This window comes from Eublepharis macularius, chromosome 10 (assembly GCF_028583425.1).
Source record: "Eublepharis macularius isolate TG4126 chromosome 10, MPM_Emac_v1.0, whole genome shotgun sequence".
In the NCBI taxonomy this organism is placed as follows: domain Eukaryota; kingdom Metazoa; phylum Chordata; class Lepidosauria; order Squamata; family Eublepharidae; genus Eublepharis; species Eublepharis macularius.
The window spans coordinates 4,185,594-4,209,625 of NC_072799.1; the positions used below are offsets into that span (position 1 = coordinate 4,185,594).

General features: G+C 46.2%; 1 protein-coding gene across 1 annotated transcript in view; it reads left to right on the forward strand.

The window, feature by feature from the left end:
• ALMS1 (ALMS1 centrosome and basal body associated protein) overlaps positions 1 to 17,387 on the forward strand; it is a 41,880-nt gene extending 24,493 nt beyond the window's left edge. The window contains exons 7-11 of the mRNA XM_054990365.1: positions 559 to 731; positions 3,285 to 3,468; positions 4,894 to 4,957; positions 6,708 to 6,807; positions 17,003 to 17,387. Coding sequence (XP_054846340.1) covers positions 559 to 731; positions 3,285 to 3,468; positions 4,894 to 4,957; positions 6,708 to 6,807; positions 17,003 to 17,047 — 566 coding nt within the window. The 3' untranslated portion in view covers positions 17,048 to 17,387. The remainder of the gene's footprint in view (positions 1 to 558; positions 732 to 3,284; positions 3,469 to 4,893; positions 4,958 to 6,707; positions 6,808 to 17,002) is intronic.
• Positions 17,388 to 24,032: the final 6,645 nt, after the last annotated feature.

The window sequence follows — 24,032 nt, forward strand, 5'->3', positions numbered from 1 at the left end:
GCTGCATTTTTGAGTCCAAATCTGATACCTTGCATCTTTTGTACCCCTTCTTTTATCTGCTGTCTAGCTTATGAAATTGATGATTTTCATGCCATGCTGAATTTTTTGTTTCTTCATTACTTGTTTCAGATAATGTAATTCACCACAGTCCAGACCTTGCTTAAAGGCACAGAGGGGAAGAGTAGACCACATATATGACATAAATACAAACTGATTGAACTTAAACAGTCTGGCAGGCACAGAGTTCATTCCATGATCATCCTTGGAGATACTTTGACTATCAAAACAAACATGTAAATCTAAAACAGACTAAATTAAAATCCATTTCTGACTGGATAAACATGGAAGCATAATATATTATTATTCCAAGTAGGAAGTGTACTAATGCAGCATAAATTATCTGAAGATTAAGCCAAGGGGGGCTCTCAACAAAACATGTTACGCTTTTGGGGGAGGTCCCCGTTTTTGTACTCTGGTACCCTTGAAGCAAATTCTGGAAAGTGAAAGCCACATTCTTCTAAAAGCACTTCTTTTGTTTTGCTTTCCTCCCCTTGCTAGGAGTTTCCTGGTTTGTTCCTGCCGAGGATTTAAAATCAGATCCCAAGAAAGAAACCCGGCCCGGTTTTGTTCCTGACCCTGGTCCCTCTTGGTTTGAACCCCTGAGCGGCACCAAGCCGTGGCGAGAGCCCCTCCGAGAGAAGAACTGGCCAGAGGATCTCCGTGACCTCCAGGTGCGTCTGACAGCTCCAGCGAGAGACGTTGAGAACGAGCCGCCCCCTCCTTACGTGAAAATGCCACTGCAGGTAAAATCCAGGCTCTGCTGTCAGGCGGCTCGTCTGGCTTTTGCTGTCGGTTGTGTGGGTGGCTTGGCTGCAAAAGGCACTTAATCACGTACCGGCTTAATAGAAGCCAAACATATGGTGTTGCTCTGTGTGTGGCGTGGCGGTGTGTTTGTCAGCAAGTGCTGTCCCTTTTCTTTCTTTTTTTTAAGAACCCTTGCTCATTGCTGCTGCTGAACAGAGAGAGGTTCAAGAGAATTCATTTCTATTCTATTCTTCTGTTCTTCTTTTTTGCCAGAGCCTTCAGCCCTGCCGGGGTTAAAGAAACTAAAAATAGGCCTCCCCACTTCTGTCCTCATGTGAAGGGCCCGGTCTCTAGCCTAATTCTCACTGAGGTGGAAAACCTGTGGCCACGCGACCCAGTTGTCCTCTCTATGACAAGTTCCTTGTGCATGGAAAATGAGGATGTGGGGCAGAAATCTGCTGAGCTGAGCCTTCTTCCTGACTTGCTCATTTTTCTAGGCGGAGGGACGTGTTTGCAGTTTGTGGTGCAGAAAGTTGGGCAAGGCCCTCTTGTGTACAGTGGGTGGTTTTCTTTTTTGGTTAAGGATGCCTTGGTGTTTGGTCGAGGGTGAGCGAAGATTTGAATTGAAATTAATACTATTCTAAGCAGTGCAGTGTAGTGGTTGGAGTGTTGGACTAGGAGTTGAGAGACCCGTGTTTGAATTCCCATCTGCTGTGGAAGGTTGCCGGGCAACCTTGGGATGTCACGCACTCTCAGCCTAGCCTACTCACAGGGCTGTTGTGAGGATAAAACGGAGGAGAGGAGATGGATGAAAGTTGCCTTGGGTTCTGACTGATGAGAGAGGGGAAATATAAAGGAAATGTCAATACATCTGTGTCTGTTATTGAGGTTCTTGGAGTTTTGTGGCTTGATCATTTTGATTTACCACACTGGGCATTTTTTTTTTAGCAACCCTGCATCTTTGAAAAAGGTGTGCCGTACGTATCTTAATCAATAAATACCACTTTCTGTTTTTTTAACTTAGGAGCAAAATAGTAAAGAGTCCATTAGTACCTTTAAGACTGACCAACTTTATTGTAGAATAAGCTTTTGAGAACCACAGCTCTCTTCGTCAGATGCATCTGACGAAGAGAGCTGTGGTTCTCGAAAGCTTATGCCACAATAAAGTTGGTGAGTCTTAAAGGTGCCACTGGACTCTTTACTATTTTGCAACTACAGAGTAACACGGCTCACTCCTCTGGATCTATTGACTTAGGAGGTTCACCTATTCCACCCTTTAATCTCATACGTGTGTGCAGTCCTAAGCGCAACAACCCAAGTGCAAGCTTAACACCTCAGTGAGAGGCCAAAAGGGTCTCCTTTGGGGCAAAGTATCACTGTGGCCCTCTTTCAGGCTCCTTGTCCACAGCATCTTCCTCCTCCCAAGAGTAGGACTCTAACTGAAGGCGAGGGCTGGCCTCCAGAAAAGATCTGATTCTACTGCTATCAATTTGCTACAATCCGTTGTAGCACCATGTGCCACGAGCATACAACAAGAGCTAGAAATATGAGCAGAGCCACTGTCTCCAACCTACGGTCTCGGCCACATAGCAGGTCACAACATGTGTCAAGGAGTTTGCAAAATGAGCATTACTACCTAGGTGGGCCAGGCCTGCCCTGAATTCCAGCCGTTCCTCACTCTGAACTCCTGATACGAAATTGGGCCAGGAAGCTGCAAGGATGCGGAAGTGCTCTCTCGTTTATTGGCATGTGCTTTTCTCACTGAGACTCAAGGTGGATTAGAGAATGCAAGTCAATTGCAATGGATAGCCCAGAGCATCACAGGGTGGGGGCAAGGGTTGCCTGCTCAGGGTTGTGAAATTCTTGGAGATTTTGGGAGGGCAGAGTGTGGGAGGGAGGGGCCTCGGGGGTGTAGTGTCATGAAGTCCACCCTCCAAAGCAGCCATTTTCTCCAGAGGAACTGATCTTTGTAGTCTGGAAATCCGTTGGAACTCTAGAAGATCTCTAGGCCCCACCTGGAAGTTGGCAGCTGTAGCGTCTGTGAACCCCCTCACTTCTCCCAAACTAATTTCAGTTTTCCTGTGTGTTGCTTCTGCCAAATTGGAGGTCTCCTGTGTTAACTTGAAGGGCTTCTTTGCTCTGTACCCTGAGTGTTGTACCTGATTTGTCTTGCTTATTTTAAGCTCAAGTTTTTAATTCCCACCCTTTCTCTACAAAGACACATAACTGTGTTTCTTCCCAATCTGACAGCTCTCCAGTTGGCTGTTGAACATCAAAACATTTGTTAACGAGACCCACAGAGAGATCTCTCCAGCTTTGCAGGTGCAATATTGGATACATTGCAACAATGATTTTCTTCTTTGGAAAGTTGCATTTCTCAAGCGATGAGTTGATGGGTTAGCTGTTTTTGTCATCTTCTCCACTTAAGTGGAGGTTCTAAAGCAACTCCTGCATTTTTTTTTAAATGTTTCCTGTCTTAGGAGGCCCTTGTCCTGCGCCGTCCTGACTTCATTTCCCGTTCTGGGGAACGTGTGAAACGACTGAAGCTGATCATGGAAGAAAGAAAACTGCAGAGCGTGCTGCAGAGCGAGAGAGAGCAATTGTTCAATCCTCCGGGAGAGAGGAGGGCTTATCAGAATGGCAGTGGCCTTGTTTCTAACAGAGGTACCTAATGATAGACCTGAGGTGTGATCCCGAGAAGGGGTGCGCGCTTGTGGGAGATCTGGAACAATGTGTGCCACTCTCCCAACTGCTGAGGAGCCAAACTACTCTGGGAAAGTAATTTGTCTCTTTAGCAGTGGGGAAAGCTTCAGCAGAAGTAACAAGCAAAACTCTGGCTCTACGTGCAGAGCCATGCATTTATTTCACATCTTTTGAATCACATCCATGCTGTAAGTTCCTACTTCAATTTATAATGGACACATCTTGTAAGATCTGTTTTGGGGTCAAAACCTAACTTGTGCTTGGAGTACTGGAATATTTGCTGTAATGTGGTATGTTCGCTTATAAATTTAAGGATACTGACTGGTGCATGGCAACCTTTTTTAAAAGCGGCAGATCGTAGTTCTTTCTCTTACAGATCCTTGGCTCTCAAAGAGAGTAAGTTAGCACATGCAAGTAAAACTAGTAGAGGATCTGGAAAATCCCTGTTTTCCTAGGAATCCCAGCAATTTTCCTGCAAATCTTGGTGCCCTGGAAGCCTTTTGGAGACATCCCCAACAGTTGGCCTGCCTTTGCTCCTCTTCTCCTGCCATATGAATGCACCATCTGTATCAGGCATCTGAAGAAGAGAACTTGATTCTCGAAAGCTTATGCTAAAATAAAATTGGTTAGTCTTAAAGGTGCTACTGGACTCTTTTTGATTTTGCTACCACAGACTAACACGGCTAACTCCTCTGCACCAGGATTGTTTCATATATCCTAAAGCACGTCTAAAGTGAGATGTTGGTGTGGGGCAACTTCTAATGCCTGCATGGCTGGCTGACACCCCATGTGAATGGTGATCATTCCATACGTCATTCCGCAGAAGTTTTTTTGGGCAGAGGAATTTATGCAGTTTATGTTCTCTTGCAGAAGGCTTGAAACCTGCTTCTAGAGGTAGGCTGCAGCTGCTCCATAGAGTCCCTCCTGCTTTTTAGTGAACATGGTGGCAGTCAGAGAGTAAAGCATGTACAGGGAGTAAAGGTCTGAACAAGCTCAAAGCGCACTCAGGCCGAGAGCTTCCTCTGCCGGAAACAGCTTTGCTGGATATGTTGCCATACGGCATTCTTTTCGTTGTGTGCATTATAGCATCCATATATTTAGTACTTTCCCCCAAAGCACTCGAGGCTGCATACGTTCTTCCCCCCCCCACTTATTCTCTCTTCTCACCCACTCTGCAAGAGAGCGATTGGTAAGGATGAGAGAGAGAAACTGGCTGAGGTCACCTAGGGAGTGAGGAGCAGACTGGCAGCTGGGACTGCCCATCCCAGACCCTTGTCCGATGCTCTCCCCAGTACATCACTGTAGCTCCCATAGACAGGTGAGATGTTGTGAGATGTGTAATGTTTTCGAATTGCGCTACACTCGGCACTCTCCATCTTTGCTCAGGCTATCAAGCTGTCCAGGGAGCCAGGTCAATTCCCAAGAATGAAATGGTTCAGCGATCCAAACGGTAAGGCTGGGTTTGGCTTCCCTCCCCAGAAACTCTTCTCTTAGGCGTCTGTGTGCCGTCAAGGCGTGTAAGCAAACAAACAAACAAAATGCAGGAGCCTTCCCGCTCTCCCTCAGTCTTCACAGATTAGTGGTGAATTGATGAAGTTTTAGGTTGGTGCAAGATGTTTTGGTGCCAAGGCAGAAAATCCACACACGCAAGCACGCACACACCGCCCCCAGCATTTCCTCCACTCCCACAAGTTAATGTGGGCACAGCTGGCATGAAATTCTGCAGCACAAGGCAACCTGTTCCGTGTAGTGATGCTTGCCCATGGTCATCTTAAGCTGGTCTCCGCACAAAGGCTAAGATCCTCCAGTCTCCCTCTTTTGCCCTTGGCAATGCCTGAAATCCATTGGTTGGCCAGTGCACCTGAAGACCACCCTTTGGCAGAACAAAGTACAAGGTCACCCGAGAGGTGTCTCCCCCCCTCCCCCCCATTGTAAGAATTCACCACTCCTGTAAATTGCAATTTGACTGATTCCACTACCAAAACAAGAGTTAACGGGCACACAGATCTTTAGCTTTGGATATGCCTTCATTTCTTTCCTAAGTATTCGATACGGCGGAAGAACAGGGGTTTGTTTAAAGGCCGATTTCTGATTCAACAATAAAATGCCTTTGACGTAGTTCATTTCTGGTAATCTTCCAAATAAGAGTCCCGTGTAGGAGAACAGATGGATAATCAAGGTTACTGGGCAGGGAAGAACAGTAGCAGATGATGTAGGGAGGATGCAGTCGTTGGGACGGACATCCTTATCTTTCCTAAATGAGCTGTTTTACGCTCCCTTGTAATAGTTATTGGACCTTTCCAGGAACATCTATAAGCAGATTATCTTTTAAGTGCAATGCGTGTAAACGGCTTGGGTGGAGATTTGGTGCTAGGTATTGGGAATGCATTGTAAGCAATATATATTGCTGCGATTCATGCCCAACCCTCAGTTCACTTGTGCAAAGCACACATCACCCCTGCGTTTATGCCCTTGAAGCACGTGCCGCAGCTCTACCCACAAGAGATGTGGGTTCTCAACCCCAGTTGCAATTCTCCATGTGTTCTCTAACCGCTGCTCTGACACATGTTGACTGGGTTTCTTAGACTAGACCCTACCCCCATATGAAGGAGTGAGGAACCCATTTCCTCCAAAATCATTTGGGAATAGAAAATCGGGGCTGGTTTCAGCCTAGTGTGCTTGCAGCTCTTGGCTCGAATCCTGCTGTGGATGCTGCTTTTCAACAGGACAAATTTGTGCAAGAGTCTCCTGCCATTTCTTTTTCAGTGCATGGGGAGCTCTGTTGCTCCTTCATTTGTACTGGCTGTCATTTCCATGGTTCCCCAATTATCTGGCAGCCCCACAGGAGGGAGGGAGGTGAATAGCTGCTGGAACGAACGCACAGCAGGCCCTGGCTCTGGGGCTTCGGGCATGATTTTGGCTTCTCTCTGGCCAAACTTGCGGGAGCCTCCAGAAGATGAGCAGGCCACTGCATGGCCCCCGAGGACCAAGGTATTTGGCTAGTTGCTGTGCCCTGCCTCGACTTTGCCATTAGGGCTCACCTTGTCTATGTCCTGTCCTCCACCCCCCCACCCCCCGAGACCCTTCCATCTCACTGACTTGGCTGACACTGCGTCTGACAATGTGGATGGGTGTGAAAGAAGGATCTGTCTAGTAACTCTTCCCTCAGAAGACTCACGTCCATTTTGATTTACTCTCAGGATCTACGAACAGCTGCCTGAGGTGCGAAAAAGACGTGAAGAAGAAAAGAGGAAATCGGACTACTCAGCATACCGTTTAAAGGCCCAGCTTTATAAAGCGGTAGGTGCCTCTTTCACAATAAACGAGCTACTCACATGGGAGGCATACATGAAATATTTCCTGAAGTTCCATCTCATGAATTTGAACGGCTGCCCAGATTAGCCACAAGTACCAAATGAACCTGTGTGCTAAATGGTGAGCTATACCTTGGCTCCAAAACTAACAGGAGCAAACATGCTGGAAATAAAGTAGGTGGCAGATTTCACCTACTTCAGTGGAAATGTGTGGTTTGGACAGACAAGCTGACCTCCAAATGCCCTGTATGTCGCTGGCAATTCGTACTGAGTTGTGCATTTCTGTGTCTCAAAGAATTTAAAGACTTGGGGGTTTTAAGTGATGTAGAAGTTTATGATATGTGGGGAGGGTGATATGTACACGTTAAAAGATGATATGCAACATCCAGGCCAACAGAATGGTGGGGTTGATGATTTTCAAAGCCTCTGGTCATGGGAAAATAATCAGTCAGTGCTGTTTGGGAAATAGAAATGCTTAGTTTCAGCAGCTGAGCCCACATTGTGTTAAATCAGACCATTGGTCTCTGTGGACTAGTATCTTAATATATCAGTGCTCGAGTTTGAATCTGGGACCATATTTTTCTATATGTATGTTACATATGTATGTATGCTATTTATAGTTCTCCTTTCTCCCTTAGACTCAAGACAGATTACATAGTGTAAGTCAATATGATCATCAGCTAGGACCAGTGAAAATACTATAGGGTATAGTTTGCAGAAGTTTGAAAACAAGCATAAATCGGAATACAGAAATGAAACACTGCTTAAACAAAGCATAAGTAATTAAACGTGACATCTTTAACAATGCAGACACTACTCGGTAGGAGCATATCTACCTCAACAGACAGTCCCTCGTCCCTGTCCCTTTACCAAAGGAACACTCTGAGCCATGTCTTGTAGCACAACCCTATTACCCAAGTGAAAAAAGGTCTTCCTGAATAATTTAGTTTGCAGAAAATGTGAGAGGGAGCTTTCCTGACTTCTTCAGCCAGGCCATTGTATAAGGTGGGCGTCGCCACAGAGAATGTGCCTGTACGGGCAGCTGTTGATGGTATTCATCTTTGTGGCCTCTGTGCAGTCCCCCATGGGAGATTCACATGTGCAGGGCAACCACAGAGACTTCTAGAGCTGATTGGGATGCAGGGTGATCCCCCACCCCCATCCAAGGGTCTCACCTTTAAGTCAAATGAGGAAGGGGGGGGGCAGCACACCTTATTGCCCAGTTGGGTCTTCACCATGACAGAAACAAGGAGCTTTGGAGACTTCAGCTTGCAGGCTAAGTGTATGACTGCTGAAGAGATTTCTGAAGACATTCCCAGAAGAAAAGATGTGCGGCTTTGTGTTTCTTGCCTTTGCCACTATGACTCAAAAACCTCTTTTTAAAAAAACAAATGTTCACAATATGTGACAAAAACGTCACAGACTGACCTCACATTATGCCTACTTTGAGTGAAAGGACACAAAATAACCAGATTGTCTGTGAACAGTTTGCACCCTTGACTGAAATGAAAAGACATCCTAATGTCAATCAGCCCTTTGGGCGCCAGTCCTGGTGGGTACGAGTGCATCCAGCTCCCAACCCCAAGAGAAGGACGTTCTTCCCTCAGTCTGATGGTCGACCTCCCTTCCATCGATTGAAAAGATCCGATGCAGCGTATGCTGCGTTGAATACAACATGTAAGAACCTTCTTTGTTAAGATCCACACTAAGAAAGTCCACCACAGTCAGCGAGAGGGTCTGATTCTCTTAATTAGTCAGTCCCAGAAAATATGTGGAACCTTGTGTCAGTTCAGTCCCAAAGATTCCATCTCCTTGTATCCACAGAACTTGGGGATGTAGGAAATGTCTTTCCAGTTGAAGAAGGAGAAATTGATGATGACAAAGTCCCTCCTCACTAACCAGACAACCCCCTTCCCCTTTGAGTGGGATTCTAGTCATTGCCCAAGGCACTTATGGAAACTGCCTAACAGGCTGTTGTTCCAAAAGACCTAGCAGTTCGAACTCTCTCCTGTCGATGCCGTGGACCATATTCTCTGTGTAATTCATTATGTATGGAAGAGCCTGAGACCACAGATCCTTATTTGGATGCAGAGAAAGAGTGTCATAGGTGTCTGTCTCTAGGTTTCTAGGAACCATCAGGACAGCCTTTCACCCCCGAATGTATATATTAATTGGGTCTTCGTTCTTCTCAAGACCAGTGGGAGGAAAAATGTCATTTTGCATTTTGAAACAGGTACACAGTGGAAATGCAGACAGGAGATGAGTCACCCCCCTCCCCAGCACAGAACACTGCAGTGCATAGAGATGCAAATGGACTTAGCCAGAGTAGAGGAAAAATTTTGCCATCTAATGCCTGAGCTAGACTGTCTCATCTAAGGACAGAGACTGCGAAAGCTGAATGGCTAGGTAGGGTTTTTTCCCCCTTTCTGAGACAGGAAGATGAAAAACCACAGAGGAAAATGGGCTCCGAAGGGGAGATCATAAATTCTCAGGACACGAAGAAGCAGTTTTTTGTTTTCTCTGTGACTCGCCTGTGCCCAAACTACGAAGGACTAAGCTTTAGAGAGGGGCTCCTTCTTAACCATGTATTGAGGGACAATGGGGAAGTCCCAGCTCTGAGAACGAGGGTAAAGCAGGACTTTGAAGCACTGACACTTTATGGATTACTAGCCTATCCTAATTTAACACTTGTTAGGATAACTGTAGAGTTTAGTTTCAGGTGGGTAGCCGTGTTGGTCTGCAGTAGAAGAGCAAGATTCGAGTTCTGATTGGTCTTTAAGGTGCTAGTGTAGAATTAGGGTTCAGAGGACTACATTTTTTTTCATTTGGGAGATGTTAAGAGATCTTTTATTGCTTTATTGGGGGGAAACCTGCACTTAGAAAAAGTCCACACCTGTTCATTTGTTCCAGTGGGGCTACTTCACCACAGGATGGGGAAAGGCACGTTGAAGCTGGCAAGGATGACGTCCATACACCCTGCCCTTGCTGCACCCCTTGCTGCTTCCCCTCTGTCGCACTGGCGCAGGAGTGCCGGCATGATGGCAGCTGTGTCCCTTCTTGGTCTGCAACCCTCCTCCCCCCTTGTTTTGCAGCCCTTCCAGCTGAGCCCCATACAAAGATGCCCCGTGGCTTAGCTGCGGATGAAACAAGGCCCGTTAGAGGGCTTAATGTCTGCCACCCCGAGGGCGGAGTTTAACTTCAACCGCTTCCTTGAATTGGCAGTGGGCAGAGCATCCACATGGATGCCTTGCCTGCTCAGAAAGAAAACCCTTGGAGGCCTGTAAGTGGTACTTGAAAGGAATGCAATGTTGGGTGGGTGTTCCCTTTAGAAGTGGAAGCGTGCCTGGGGGTCGGGGAGGTGGGTGGGGAGAATGAGAATCTGCGCGGAAGCAGCCTGGGGAACCCCAAGGATGCTGCACAATCCGTTCCCTGTTGGATCATTTTCTCATCAAGGCCTGTCACAGATGAATAGAGACGGACTGTCCTCTTGTAGGACCTGCTTCTTCCACTAGAACCCATGCATGCTTGCTTTCTTTTCTGAGAGGAGTTTCCACAGAAGGTGTATAATGAAAGGTAACTGGTGGCTACTCGGCCTTCCTTGTTTATTAGATATTATTCAGTCGGTGTCAGTGCTAGAAAAGAAGCAGACATCAGGGAGGCTGCACTACATGGTCAGCTAAGAGACATGCCCCTACCAACCATCTCTGGTAAGTGAACTTGCCAGTCCCCAGCGTGGAACTTGGCAGAGATGGCAAGAAGGTTGAATCTGTATCTGATGTTCGCCAAGTCGTCATCTGTGCGATTGCACGCTTTTTCCTCCTACTTCAGTGCAAGCTCTGCAGTAACAAGAGTTGCAGACTCTTACGGTGGCTGGGGGATGAGGCTGCACCCTTTTTCTCACGTGACCAGAAGTTGGCCAAAACCATCGAGGGGAGAGGGAGCTCCCTGCATTCCAGCCAGCAGTAGAATTTTCTGTACCTTGGCTTGAACATGTGCAGTTCCCATGTCAGATACACCGACAGCAGTTTAAGGAGCGTCAGTTAAGGTTACGAGCGATTGTGTTTTCTCCCTCTAAGCTGTGGCACTTCCTTATCACCTTTGTGTAGAAGTTGGGTTGCCCTCTGAGCCTCATAGAATCATGGAATCGTAGAGTTGGGCCTTACAGACCATCTAATTCAACCCCCTGTCCAATGCAGGAACAGCCTAAAGCATCCCCGACAGGTACTTGTCCAGCTGCTCCTTGAAGACTGCCCACGAGGGGGAACCCACCACATCCTTAGGCAGCCGATTCCCCTGCTGGATTACTTTTAATGTGAAGAAGTTTTCCTAATGTCCAGCTGGTACCTTCCCTCCTGTAGCTTAACCTCATTGTTTCAAGTCCTATCCTCTGTTGCCAACAGGAACAGCTCCCCTCCTCTAAGGGACAGACTTTCCAATACTTAAAGAGAGCAGTTGTATCTCCCCACAACATCCCTCCAAGCTGAACATTCCCCAGTCCCTCAGGTTTTCCTTGCAAGGTTTGGTCTCCAGCCCCCTGATCATCCTGGCTGGGTAGAAGTGTGTGTTTGTTTTTCTAGTTTGCATAGGGTGATAGGCAGAAACAACTTCCTTTGGTTTCTTTCAGGTATGTCCTTCTTAGCCCAGTTGCGCTCCTAAAGAGGCACAGGGAATAACCGAGCCTGCTGTAATAAGAGTTCATAAAGGTTCCGGGGAGCCGTTTCCCCCCTGGCCTCAGATTTAACAAGGCATGCAGAAAGGGGACTGAGACTTAACTGTGTCTCAGCCTTGCCTATAAACCAACATTGCATCACGAAAGGGTGCCATAAATCCCTTTCATAAACACATCCCAGGGGCTCACAATCCATCACTTTTATGATATTGAGGCCAGAGCCTCCATAAATGCAGGTTTTGCATCGTGACTCAATACACTAAAATAGGAACGGTATGGTTTGACTCCCTCCACCGCTAGCACCGGTATTAAACTCGGTGAAATCTTGATGCATTTTCTCTTTTACTTGCATGTTTTTGGATAGTTGAAAGGACCACTAGGTGGTTATGTGACAATGTTTACAAACGTGCCTTTTAAAAGGCTCACTAAAACCAAATTTCTGGTCATCTGCGCTGACCTGCTCAGGTGAGATTTCGGTTTAATTTGAGGTGTTTGTTTATTTGTCATTTATAATCTGCTCTTCACACTGAGACTCAAGGCAGATCACACCGCTTGAGTCAAATCAACAGGAACGGGATATCCAATGAACAATAAGTACCATAAGTGCTGTCCGTGGCCGTTGGCCAGGTAAAAGGAAAGCAAAAGTCCCAGCAACTGGCTTTGAAATGCAGGACAGCATAGCGGATCTGTTGAATCCCGCTTGCAGCGGTGCCAGCTCCACCTGTTTAGCATGGAAAGGCCTGCGAATAAACCTGTAGCGCGTTCGACCTGGAGGTTCTCCTGGGCAGACTCCGTTGAAACGGAGCATTTCTGTCTTCCGCTCCTTAAGAGAAGGCTGCTTCTGGTTTCCAGCAAAAGAGGCCATTCGTTTAAGCAAAACAGTTGGGTGATCTGCAGTACAATGAAGGCAGAAGAGTGGGATTTCTCCTCCGCCTGTGACGAGTGGCGTAGGTGGCGGCTAGCAAGCGTGAACCCTGAAGAAATGGGGCAAGGGAAATGCTGTTTTTTTTTGCCTGCCACTTGGCCACAAGGTGGCGCTGCACTAAAAAGAATGAAGCCGCTAGCGGCAGAATGTCATTCATTGCGTTCATTATTTGTTCCATAGTTTTGATGTGCTGCACATTTCTGTGAACTTCTTTTGTGCCAACGTACACACGATACCCATTTTGAGATACTTAAAACTTGTTGCAGATTCTCCTCTCTGTTTGATTCTCACCTGTGAATGACTGGCCCAGGGTCATCACAGTAGGTGTTTGAGCCCAGGTGTTCCCAGTTCTGTTCGGTCCACTCTGGCTACAATACAACATTGGCCTTCCTTATATCCAAATACAAATTCACATTTGTTTCCAGTGCATTCTCCCCTCCCCAACTCTAGGCACAGGTCATAGAGTCATAGAGTTGGAAGGGGCCATACAGACCATCTAGTCCAACCCCCTGCCCAGTGCAGGATCAGCTTAAAGCATCTCTGACAAGTATTCATCCAGCCTCTTCTTGAAAACTGCCAGTGAGGGGGAGCTCACCACCTCCCTAGGCAGCTGATTCCACTTTTGAACTACTCTGACCGTGAAAAAGTTTTTCCTAATATCCAGCCAGTACCTTTGTGCATGTAATTTAAGCCCGTTGCTTCGCGTCCTACCCTCTGCTGCCAACTGGAACAGCTCCTTGCCCTCCTCCAAATGACAACCTTTCAAATATTTAAAGAGAGCAATCATGTCCCCCCTCAACCTCCTCTTCTCCAAACTAAACATTCCCAAGGCCCTCAGCCTTTCCTCGTAGGGCTCAGTCTCCAGACCCCTGATCATCCTCGTTGCTCTCCTCTGCACCCTCTTGATTTTGGCCACATCCGTTATGAAGTGAGGCCTTCAGAACTGCACACAATACTCCAGGTGTGGCCTGACCAAGGCAATAGAGAGAGGGGCTATGACCTCCTGCGATTTCGACGCTATGGCCCCTTTGATACAACCCAGGATTGAATTAGCCTTTTTTGCCACCGCATCACACTGACTGCTCATATTCAGTTTACAGTCCACTCTTACCCCAAGATCCCTTTCACATTTACTACTGCCCAGAAGTGTATCCCCCATCCAGTATTTGTGCTTCTCATTTTTGTGGCCCAGATGTAATACTGTGCGCTTGTCTTTGTTGAATTGCATCCTATTCACAGCTGCCCACTTCTCCAGAGTATTCAGGTCTTGTTGAATTTTAATTCTATCTTCTTGGGTGTTTGCTACCGCTCCCAATCTGGTATCATCAGCAAATTTAATGAGCAGCCCTTCCACTCCTTCATCCAGATCATTGATAAAAATATTGAAAAGTACCGGGCCCAAAACCGAGCCCTGCGGCACCCCACTGGACACCTCCCTCCAATCTGATGAAACGCCGCTGACCACCACTCTTTGGGTGCGGTCCTCTAGCCGCTTTGTCATGGACAAAACGAATTCACGTGCAGTTCTTTTTTGCTACATGGCTCAGAATGGCATATTCCTTTTTTTATTGGGGAGGAATTTGAAAGCAGGCCTGCTGATAACTCTTTGCAAGGGAGGAAAAAAAGGAGGGCAGAACCCTACAGGATACAAAAAATGATTCTTTATATAATATTTTCAAAATTCCAAAAGTGCAATGTGCTCATAACACTTCCTACAGTGTCTTCAAAGTTGCAAAAATGCAACGTGCTCATAACACTCCATACATGATTCAGTACATGTAACTCTTTGCAAAGCTGCACGGGAGAATTCTCAGGCGCCACATTTCAGGTTTCCTTGTCGTTTTCTCCTTTCCCCCGACACAGTTACATATACATTTATAGACTGTTTTGTGGAGACTCAGGGCCCAGCTGTTCAGTTAGTGGTGGCCGAACGGACCCTGTAAAGACCACAAAGTTTGAAGAAGAGGAGATGGAGGGGGGACATGATTGCTCTCTTTAAATATCTGAAAGGCTGTCATTTGGGGGAGGGCAAGGAGCTGTTCCAGTTGGCAGCAGAGGGTAGGACCCGAAGCACTCCCCCGTTGTGATAGCTACCATCAAAATGGAGCCGTCTGTGGGAATACTGTGCTTTCGTAGGCAGGTTGCCTTCCAACCCCTCTTGCCAACCTGAAAGTCACTGTCGCTGCTGGGCCAGTTTCCTGTTTGCACTTTTAAAATGTTTGAGTAGAAAAGCAGGCTGAAAACGGCTTCTGCTGCGTGGCTTAATAATTTCAGAAGGTGACATTTGGACACACACAACTGATGGACCGGCCAGCTTGGAGAATCCTTGCTAGTGGGGGAGTGACCCTTGCGCTGTCCTGTTTTCCTGTTGCTTGTGGTGGAATTGGGTGACTACTTACCACGAGAGAAGCTTTGGCGCTTCCCGTGCAGCTGCTCTAACCGCGGAGAAGGACAGCCGTTCCTCCCTTTTCGCCATCCTGCTAGCCACTCCTCTAAGCATCTGAGCATCTGTGCCTTAAGGGTGCGCCTTAACTCAAAGGCCTTTCTGCTCTGTGGCGGTTTCATGGCCACATCTTAAAAATGCAGGGCAGGAAGTTCAGCGCAGCGGTGTGGGCGGTTCCACGTTCTCTGGTCGCCCTGCTGGTTTCAGGCGTTTTCTCTGGCGTAGCCCTATCCCCATTTCACTTTCAGAGAACCGTTCAGAGCCCCCTCTCATGTGTTTGGCTTGAGGAGGGTTTTGACTGCAGATCTTGAGCAGCTAAGCTTGTTTTTAGAACTGCTTTCGCCGTTATGGATCCTGCTGCATTGTGCTAGCTTGATTTGCTTAACTGCCAGATTTGTTCCGCGAGTCTTGTTTGCCTTGACCTCTCGCGCAGCCTCACCCTTCCCCATGCTTCAATGCAAAACGCTTCTAAAACTGAGGGAGTGTCAAAAGACATTTGGCACAAGGGATGGAGAGGGGTGTGTGTGTGTGTGTGAACGAGAGAGAGCGTGAGCGTTATGCAAAGCTTAAAAAGTCAGGTTCCAAGCAGCTCTCTGTACCGTGCCTTATATTTTTCAATTGTGGACGACCTTGAGAGTTTTCGCAAATTCGAAATCACTTTAGAAATGTTACCGTCAGTAATTGGATCAGTCTGCCATTTCTTGAGCCTCGCTTTTAGCAGCTTCTCCCGAATTCCTCTGTCCAGCCTCTGCTTCCTTCCACGAGGGTGTGGGGCAGACCATAGGTGCTTGGTGGCAGCTCTGCCTTCCACATATGTAGGGAACGGGTATAGGTTGGTGACAATTGGCCTGATGTGTGATCCAGGAAGTTGCCACTCCACATGTCCCACACAGCTGTTTTCCTCTGCCTGGGCTTCTTCACTGCCACACTCTTTTCATGATGTCATTTTCTGTTTGTCTTGCTCCTGTGTGCCCCCTCCCCACATTACCGCAGTCTTGGTTCAGCCTTTGGGAAAGATTGCAGTAGCAGTACCTTTGGACACCGTGTAGACAGGAAGATGTGCATTTTTGCAGGTCCCGCCCTCACCAGTCCCATTTTTGTGGTACTACCATCTCTCCCCACACACATCCAAGAATGTTTTGGAGGAGGGATCAATAGCTATGGTATTAACTTCATAATCTACGACAACAATGTTACAAGTTTTCATCTTTTATGAAGTCCAGTCCTTTTACATTGTAGAACGATAGTCTGCATACTTCTCCTTTTAACTCCACAACAAACAGGGCTAGGAACTGACTTCCTTTCAGTGGGAAATCTGCAAACTAGTATGTTATTACAATATATATAGTGATATAGTTTATACTATTTTTTTAAAAAAAAGAAAAGTCCACCAAAGTCACTCTTCCCATTGGCAGGGAAATGACCCTTAGAGGGCTGAGGAAGAATGTGGCCAAAACTTCTGGAGGACGTTCGTAACAATATGAGCTACTGGAGAATTGCCTCTTTGGAAGCAGCCCAACTAACCTTACACAAGCTCCTCTCTCAGCCTTTGTCCCCAAACTGCAGTGACAGAATCAACCTGTTTTATTTATTTCATTTATACCCTACCTTTCTTCCCACCGGGGATCCAAAGTGGCTTGCAACATTCTCCTCTCCTCCATTTATCCTCTCAATAGCCCTGCGAGGTAGGCTAGACTGAGTGTGTGTGACTGGCCCAAGGTCACCCAGTGACCTTCCAAGGCAGAGCGGGGAATTTGAACTTCTGCTTCACAGATCCTAGTTTGACACTCTAACCACTGCACCACTCAACAGGTCTGTTGGGATGGCTTGAATCCCCTGTAGAGCGAGTGGTGCTGTGTTGGATGAAGGATGCCTTTTCCATTCCCCCCCCTTCCACTGCAGCCTTCTGTGCCCCTCCCCTGAAATTACGTTCTCTGTCAGTGGGCTTCCAAGAACAGCATGGGGGGGCGGGGTGTGCACTGAGAGAGGATCAGCAAAAATTGTACTCCCCTTTTGTATGAATGGAAAAGCAGTACAGCATCCGATCTTGTGTATGTGCGTGCGTGCTTGCGTGAGTGAGTGAGTGAAAAGTCCTTTATGCCGTGGTGGTGCTCATAAAACTTGTGACTCTTCTTTCCCCACAGAAAATCACCAACCGCATTTTGGGAAGAAAAGTGCCCTGGGAATGAAGTTGGACCCCCCTCCTTCCCCCCGCCTCTGTGTCAATAAAGTCTGTCACATGTCGCAGAATTTTCCGCACATTCCCTGTGTAAGCAGAAATCACTGAATAGAATACTAAGGCGGGTTTCCAGTAATTCAAAACACGATTCATGAAATTTCAGCTTGCATTCATGCGATCCTTTTTAGTTAACGTGATATGTATGGGTGTTTCTATGTATTTTCAATCAGTGATCTTACGAAGGTTTTTTAAAAATTAAAAATAGGTTTCTGAAAAATGATTTTTGATCATTGTGCCTCTCTGGCCCAGAAAAGGTAACTTTTTAAAAAATATATAAATTAAATCTAAACCAGTGGTTTTGTGTGACTTTTTCTTTAAAAAATATTTATTTTTTGATACTTGAATTTTTGGATTTTTTTGTACTGTTTCTTGTGAAAACCTTTTGTGTTTGTCTTGTTTCTACTGCTGGAGAAAAACAAATTAAACATCTTAAAAGTCTGTAAAGCTGTGCTCTTCCTTTGGGTGTGGACTGCAAGGGCATTCAGCCGATATATTTCTGGTTTCCAGTGTCTGTGTTAGGGTTTGCACTGCTTTGGTTAATCCACCTTCCTCCATGTAAGGTCATTTTTCACTGTATGGCCTGCCCCTACTCAGGGTATGTGTCTGTCCACTCCCTGTCTCTCTGATCTGTTTTTTCACAATTTCTTTGGGGCCTGGTTTTTCCTTTTCTGTAGTTTCTGTCATATACATACAAAGCTTTCTCATATAGAGTCAGGCCGTTGGTCCAACAGCATGTCTGGGGCAGCCTCTGCCAACCAAGGGGTCTTTCACCCGGCAACATCTGCAGCAGCTGGAGATGCCAGCAGTTGAACCTGGTACTTCTTGCCCACAAGGCACATCCTCTCCCATTGAGCCATGGATCGTCCCTTGTCTGTGCTTCCTTCTCTTGGGAATGTGGCATGGTCTTTGGGTCAGCTAATCTTTCTTTTGTAACCCAAAAGCGAGACTTGGGCCTCTTCCACATGATGAAATTTACACCGGACTTTCTGTGTATTCAGCCCATGAGGATTGGATCCGCTTTATTCATCAGTTCTGGCCCCATACGGCTTTGATTTTTTTAAAATTCTAAACTTTGAGGGAGTTGAACCAAAGTGGGGTCTGGTTTTGTTTTTAAGTTCTGCACTAGGAAGAATGCTTGGATTCTGCTGCAGGCTTTGAGGACTGGTCAACTTCCTCAATTGATTGGGGGTGGGGGTGGGGGTGGGGGCTTGTTAATGGCACCAGTATTGCATTCTTGCCATTTATTTTTTTTAATTCAGGAAAAAAACTTGATTGGTTGCCGTTCAACCAATCAGGATGCCGGAGAATAAAGGGTGAAAGGCAGGGCCAGGCTTCACACCAAAGAAAGCATTCTGCACTTCAAAAAGCCTGTGGTTTAACTTTGCTGGAAGAAAAACTTCGGGGTATGTTTGCAGGGAGAAAAGCTGTAGAAAAGCCAGGGAGAGATCAGTTCTGCGGCCATTGCAGCCTTTCTCAATGGGGAATGCAAAAAAGTCTGGGAAGCAGTTTGGAGACTGAATCTGGGGTAGTTTGACCGTGCATGCAGACATCTGGAGAGAAACCGATGCAGTATGGAGCCAGAACCCATACTGCAAAAATGCAAAATGGGGAGAGCATAATTTTATGAGAAGCTAAAGTAGTTGGCGAAGGTCAGCGTCTCCCAACACAGGAGGGCCAATGGGTGGGCATCTGAATAGTGCATGTGTCTTTGGAGGAGAGAGATCGGTTGCTTTTGCAGAGGGGAGGGTGAATATTACAAGGGCTCTGTGCTGAGGACTGTGTCTTGCACCCACAGAAGTGAGGACATGCCGAACGAGGTGCTCCCGGAACAATATGTGCCACTGAATATGAGCCCACCTATTATTATTATTATTATTATTATTATTATTACTACTACTACTACTACTTACTACTACTACTACTACTACTACTATATCCCGCCCTCCCTGCAAGCGGGCTCAGGGTGGGTCACAACAGAAGATAAAATATACAAGATAAAAATCACAATCAATTAACACAGCTTTCTAATAAAACACCTGCTCACCGTATAAAAACCATATGGCATCTGACGGAGGTGGAGGTGCGGCTTAACCATGCGTGGTCGCTCATGGGGGGTAGATGGTCAATACCCCCTACAGACATAGAGGAGCCCGGGAGAGAGGCTCATTTGGTGGACAGGAGGGGATTCCGCATGATCAATTTTGATCGGACTTTCTGAGCAGTCATGCCGCGGTGGAGTCCTACGAATCCACTTCTCCCCGATTCCACATTAGGCTTTTGTTTTGCACATTTCATCGGCTCAAAGTCCATCATGCGGAATTTTTGACAGGATAAAAATCGATTCCTCATCGCTTTTTCCGGGGGAAGTGTCGAATGATGCACATTTTCATCCCCCCCCAAACAAACGTTGCTACACATAAACGTTACATCAAACCAAGACATTAGAAAAAAAATTCTCACAAAAAAATGTTGCTACACATAAACGTTGCATCAAATAAACATATTGGATAGGCCAGAGCACTTCCCGCCGATATTGTGGAAGAGTATTGGCTATTGACATTTGGAGGGAAAATTGTTACCAGTGACCCCGCGTCTATCTTTCCCACTTTCTTCGTGAGTGGTGTAGTTTAGTGATAGGTGTTGTGTTGAGGACGGTCTCTTTCTCCCTCCATGAAATGCCTAGACCACTAGTTGAACGCTGAAGTCCCTCCATCACACTTTCACTCTACCTCAGAAGCTGTCAGCTGTCAGCGAGCAACAAGTAACAAATTTGGCATGCTGCAAAATGAATCCATTATTGGTCAGCTGTTGTTATGTGACACAGGATATGTTTCTGCATAGATTTGTAGAAATGTTGCAACGTTTTTTTACATTTTTTTTTTAAAAAAGGGGGAAGGGGAAGGGTAGAGCTTAGAAAACATGACTGGCCAATCAAATTAAGTTGATTCGAAGGGCGAGAGAAAAGGGCAAGGGTGGGGAGAACATCGGATAAAGAATTCCGCATGATTAAAATCCCTAATCTGCTGTGCATGGACAAATAATTCGGGGGAAAGCAGGATGGGAAAAAAACAGACAAAACGTGCAGTGACTTTGAATCTGCTGCTAGGATTGCCTTCCCACGTGTGGAAACACAAGAAAAAATCGAGGTCATTTAGAAGCTGAAGCAGGGAAAACCATTCGTGCGGAATCACCCAGGGAATACTTTTAGTTTGGAACATTTCTGTTGTAGCCCTACTTCACTATTTCACATGAGGAGGCTGCTGTGATTAAACATGGTAACAACAGCAAGAAGTTTGAAAAGCTGCCACCATATAACTTTAACTGAGAGGTCTATGAATCTGCCTCCACCCAAAAGATTAGTGTGTCATATCTCAGAGCCAACTGAAAGGAGATGGAGAGATAAGCCTGAAATCGGCTCTACCCAGCTAGAGTGTCTATTTTAACCACAGAGGATGCGGGCTGAAACTGTCAAAACAAGGCAATGCATGACAGTAAAATTCGTGTGTGCAAATTGCCAGAAACGCTTGGCCTGAAATCTTAGTGCTACAAAATTGAATTTGTAGAAAAGAGCAAAAGTCCAGTAGCATCCATAACAAAATTTGTGGTAGGGTATGAGCTTTCGTGAGTCACAGCTCACTTCTTCAGATACCGATTGAATCTGTGTGCCTGCTATCTTTGTACAGTCACTCCCCAAACCAAAGTCCTTAATCTTTTGCACAAAAGATAAGATTATAGGGTTGTTTTTTTTTAAAAAAGGGTAAACCCAGAGAGGTGAGCAGGCTTCTCTGCCAGGATGTAGAAGCCTGATACTCAGTTTATTGATTGTGCTACCTAATTTGCTTCAAAGGGCGTGGCGCAACTCAGCAGTTTGTGGATGTAAAAATGTAAGTATCGCCCTGTTTCATCAGCAGCAGCATCTTGTATCATGCAATGGCCAAACTATTATCTGGAGGGTGAACAAATTGGGCATAGAGGCTAAGGCCTTCCCGGATACGGTTTCCTGGCGCTGGGATTCAGAAATTCGCCGCCTCTTTATATGTTTGTGCTCTCTGGGTAGTAAAAGAAATCTCTCTTACCCCCTTTATTGCCATGTATGTTTGCTATCACTACGTCCACAGGCAGCGAATTCCCCAATTTTAATGACTTGAGTGAAGCAGTATCTCCTTTCATCTGTCCTGACCCTATTGCCCCTCAACTTCATTACATTTCCACCAGATCAAGATGGGTAGCCATGTTAGTCTGTCTGTAGCAGCTCTTTTCTACATTTCCACCAGAGTTCTAGTATTACGGGAGGAGGAGAAAAAGCTCTCTCTATCCATCTTCTCCACCCTGTGCATAATTTTATAAGCCACAGTCACGGTCCTTTTTCAGCCTCATTTTCTCTAAACTGAAAAGATCCAGGCTCTTAAGCCTTCCCTCGCAGCCTAGGCAGTTTTATTTTCAATTCCTTTCTTGATAATCCTGCACATGGAGTTTGCTTCCCGCCCCCCCCCCACTGCCGCACACTGAGTTGACATTTTCATCGAGCTCTCCACTACAACCACAAGATCTCTTTCCCTCTCAGTCTTGGCCATTCAGACCCCGTCAGCGTATATTTAACGCTTGTATTTTTACTCCAGAGTGTCTCTCTTTACACTTACTGACAATAAATTGTGTTTGCCACCTTGTTGCCCGCTCACCCAATCTGGAGAGATCCTCCTGAAGCTTTTGCAATCTCCATTGGTTTTACCCCAGTGTGAATAATTGGGTGTGATCTACAAACTTGGATGCTATGTTGCTCGCCCCCAATTCCGGAGCATTTATGAACAAATTAAATAGCGTTGGTCCCAATACCAACCTGTGTGGAACCTCATACTTTCCTACTTTGTGAGAACTTTGTATTTATTCCTATCGGGGCTTTTTTCTGGGAAAAGAGTTGGTGGAACTCAGTGGTGGAACTCGGGACTGCACTTTGGGTTGGCTGGAACAAGGGGGGAGTTTTTTAAAGCTTAAATCGCCCTCGGCGAAAATGGTCACATGGCTAGTGTCCCCGCCCCCTGATCTCCAGGCAGAGGGGAGTTTAGATAGCCCTCCGGCGCGGAGGGCTATCTAAACTCCCCTCTGCCTGGAGATCAGGGGGAGGGGACACCAGCCATGTGACCATTTTCAAGAGGTGCCAGAACTCCATTCCAGCACATTCCCGCTGAAAAAAAGCCCTGATTCCTATTATCTGCTTCCCGTTTAAACAATGTTTAATTCATAAGAGGATCTGTCCTTTTTTTTCCATTACAGCTAAGATTACTCAGGAGATTTTTATTGAGGGATCTTGTCAAAGACCTTTTGCAAGTCTCAGCGTATGGTATTTACTGGATTGCCCTTGTCCACGTGCTTATGCACCTCTTCAAAGAACTCCAAAAGGGTGATGCGGGACTTCCCTTTGCAGAAGCTATATTAGGGACGTGTCCTCAGCAGGCTTTGTTCCTTGATGCACTTAATGATTCCTAGAACTTCATCTCTCATTTCAATTTGACTCCGTTCTTCAGACTTCTTTCCCACAAACAGTGGCTCTGGCATGGGTATATGCCCCTCATTTTCTGCAGTGAAAGCAGACACAAAAAATTCATGTAATTTCTCTGTTGTCTCTGCAAAGTATTCCTTTCTCATCCAAAGGCCCAATTGCCTCCGTTGCCACTTTACTGCTTCTGATATATTTCAAGCAACACTTGTTGCATGTCTCTTAATGGTTTCAGCAACCCACTCTTCAAATTCTCCTTTTGTGCACTGTATTGCCAACCTAAACATTTGCGAGAACCTGTGCTCCTTTCTGTTCACCTTCCACTTTTTAAAGGAAGCTGGGCTTTTACAGCTTCTTTCAGTTGGGTTGTTAACCACACACACTTCCTTTTAGACTTGGTTGTACCTTTCCTGACTATTAGTATGCATTTTATCCGGCCCCCAATTAGTGTAGTTTTAAATAGATCCCAGGTATCCTGGAGGGGTTTGCTTTTCTTGCATGCATGTGAAGTGTAAAGTCGCAACTGACTTATGGCGACCTCAGCAAGGGGCTCTCAAGGCAAGTGAGAAGCACAGGTGGTTTGCCATTGCCTTCCTCTGCAGAGTCTTCCTCAGTGGTCACCCATCCAAGTACTGACCTTGTTTAGCTTCCGAGATCTAACGAGATCGGGCTAAACCACTCCGCCTTCCCTCCCTGTGATTCTCTTAGTTCCTTCTTTTAAATTCCTTCTGACCTAATCCTCTCATTTCAGCAAAGCTCTAACTTTCAGGTGGGTAGCTGTGTTGGTCTGCAGTAAAAGAGGAGGATTTGAGTCCAACAACACCTTAGAGACCAAGATTTTTAGAATGTAAGCTTCTGAGAGTCAGAGTTCCCTTCTTCAGACCCCTGACACCTGGTGTCGGAAGAGGGGAGATCTGACTCTCGAAAATGCACATTCTGAAAATCTTGCTGGTCTCTAAGGTGGACTCAAATCCCACTCTCCCCCACTTTTTTTTCTTTTGGAATTTGGGGGCCAACTTTATGTTGTCGTGATTGCTGGACATTGTGGTCAGTGTTTCCAGTTGGTGCAACAGAACACAAACCACTGAAATTTGCACAATTGCCTTCTCGATAGGTGGCGAATTATAGCAGCTGCGTGCCCAAGAGGCCGTTAGAAACTCTGGGCTGAATCCAGCTGGGTTGGATCCGGTCTAAATTGTCAATTTCCACTGATTTCCGCCCTCCTGTTGCAGACCTCCATCATGTCATTCCTCAGGGTTTCCTATTTCCCCGAAGAGTAGCATTTCATGGCGATCAACGGGAAGAGAAAGGCGGCAGAAAACATCTGTTCAGCCATTGGGGGGAAATGTCTTCTTGATCCAGTGTGTGGACTCAAACCAATTGAAAATCATTCTTTGTGCTGAAAGGGAAGTTTCAAAGGTGCAAAGATCATGGTTCAGGA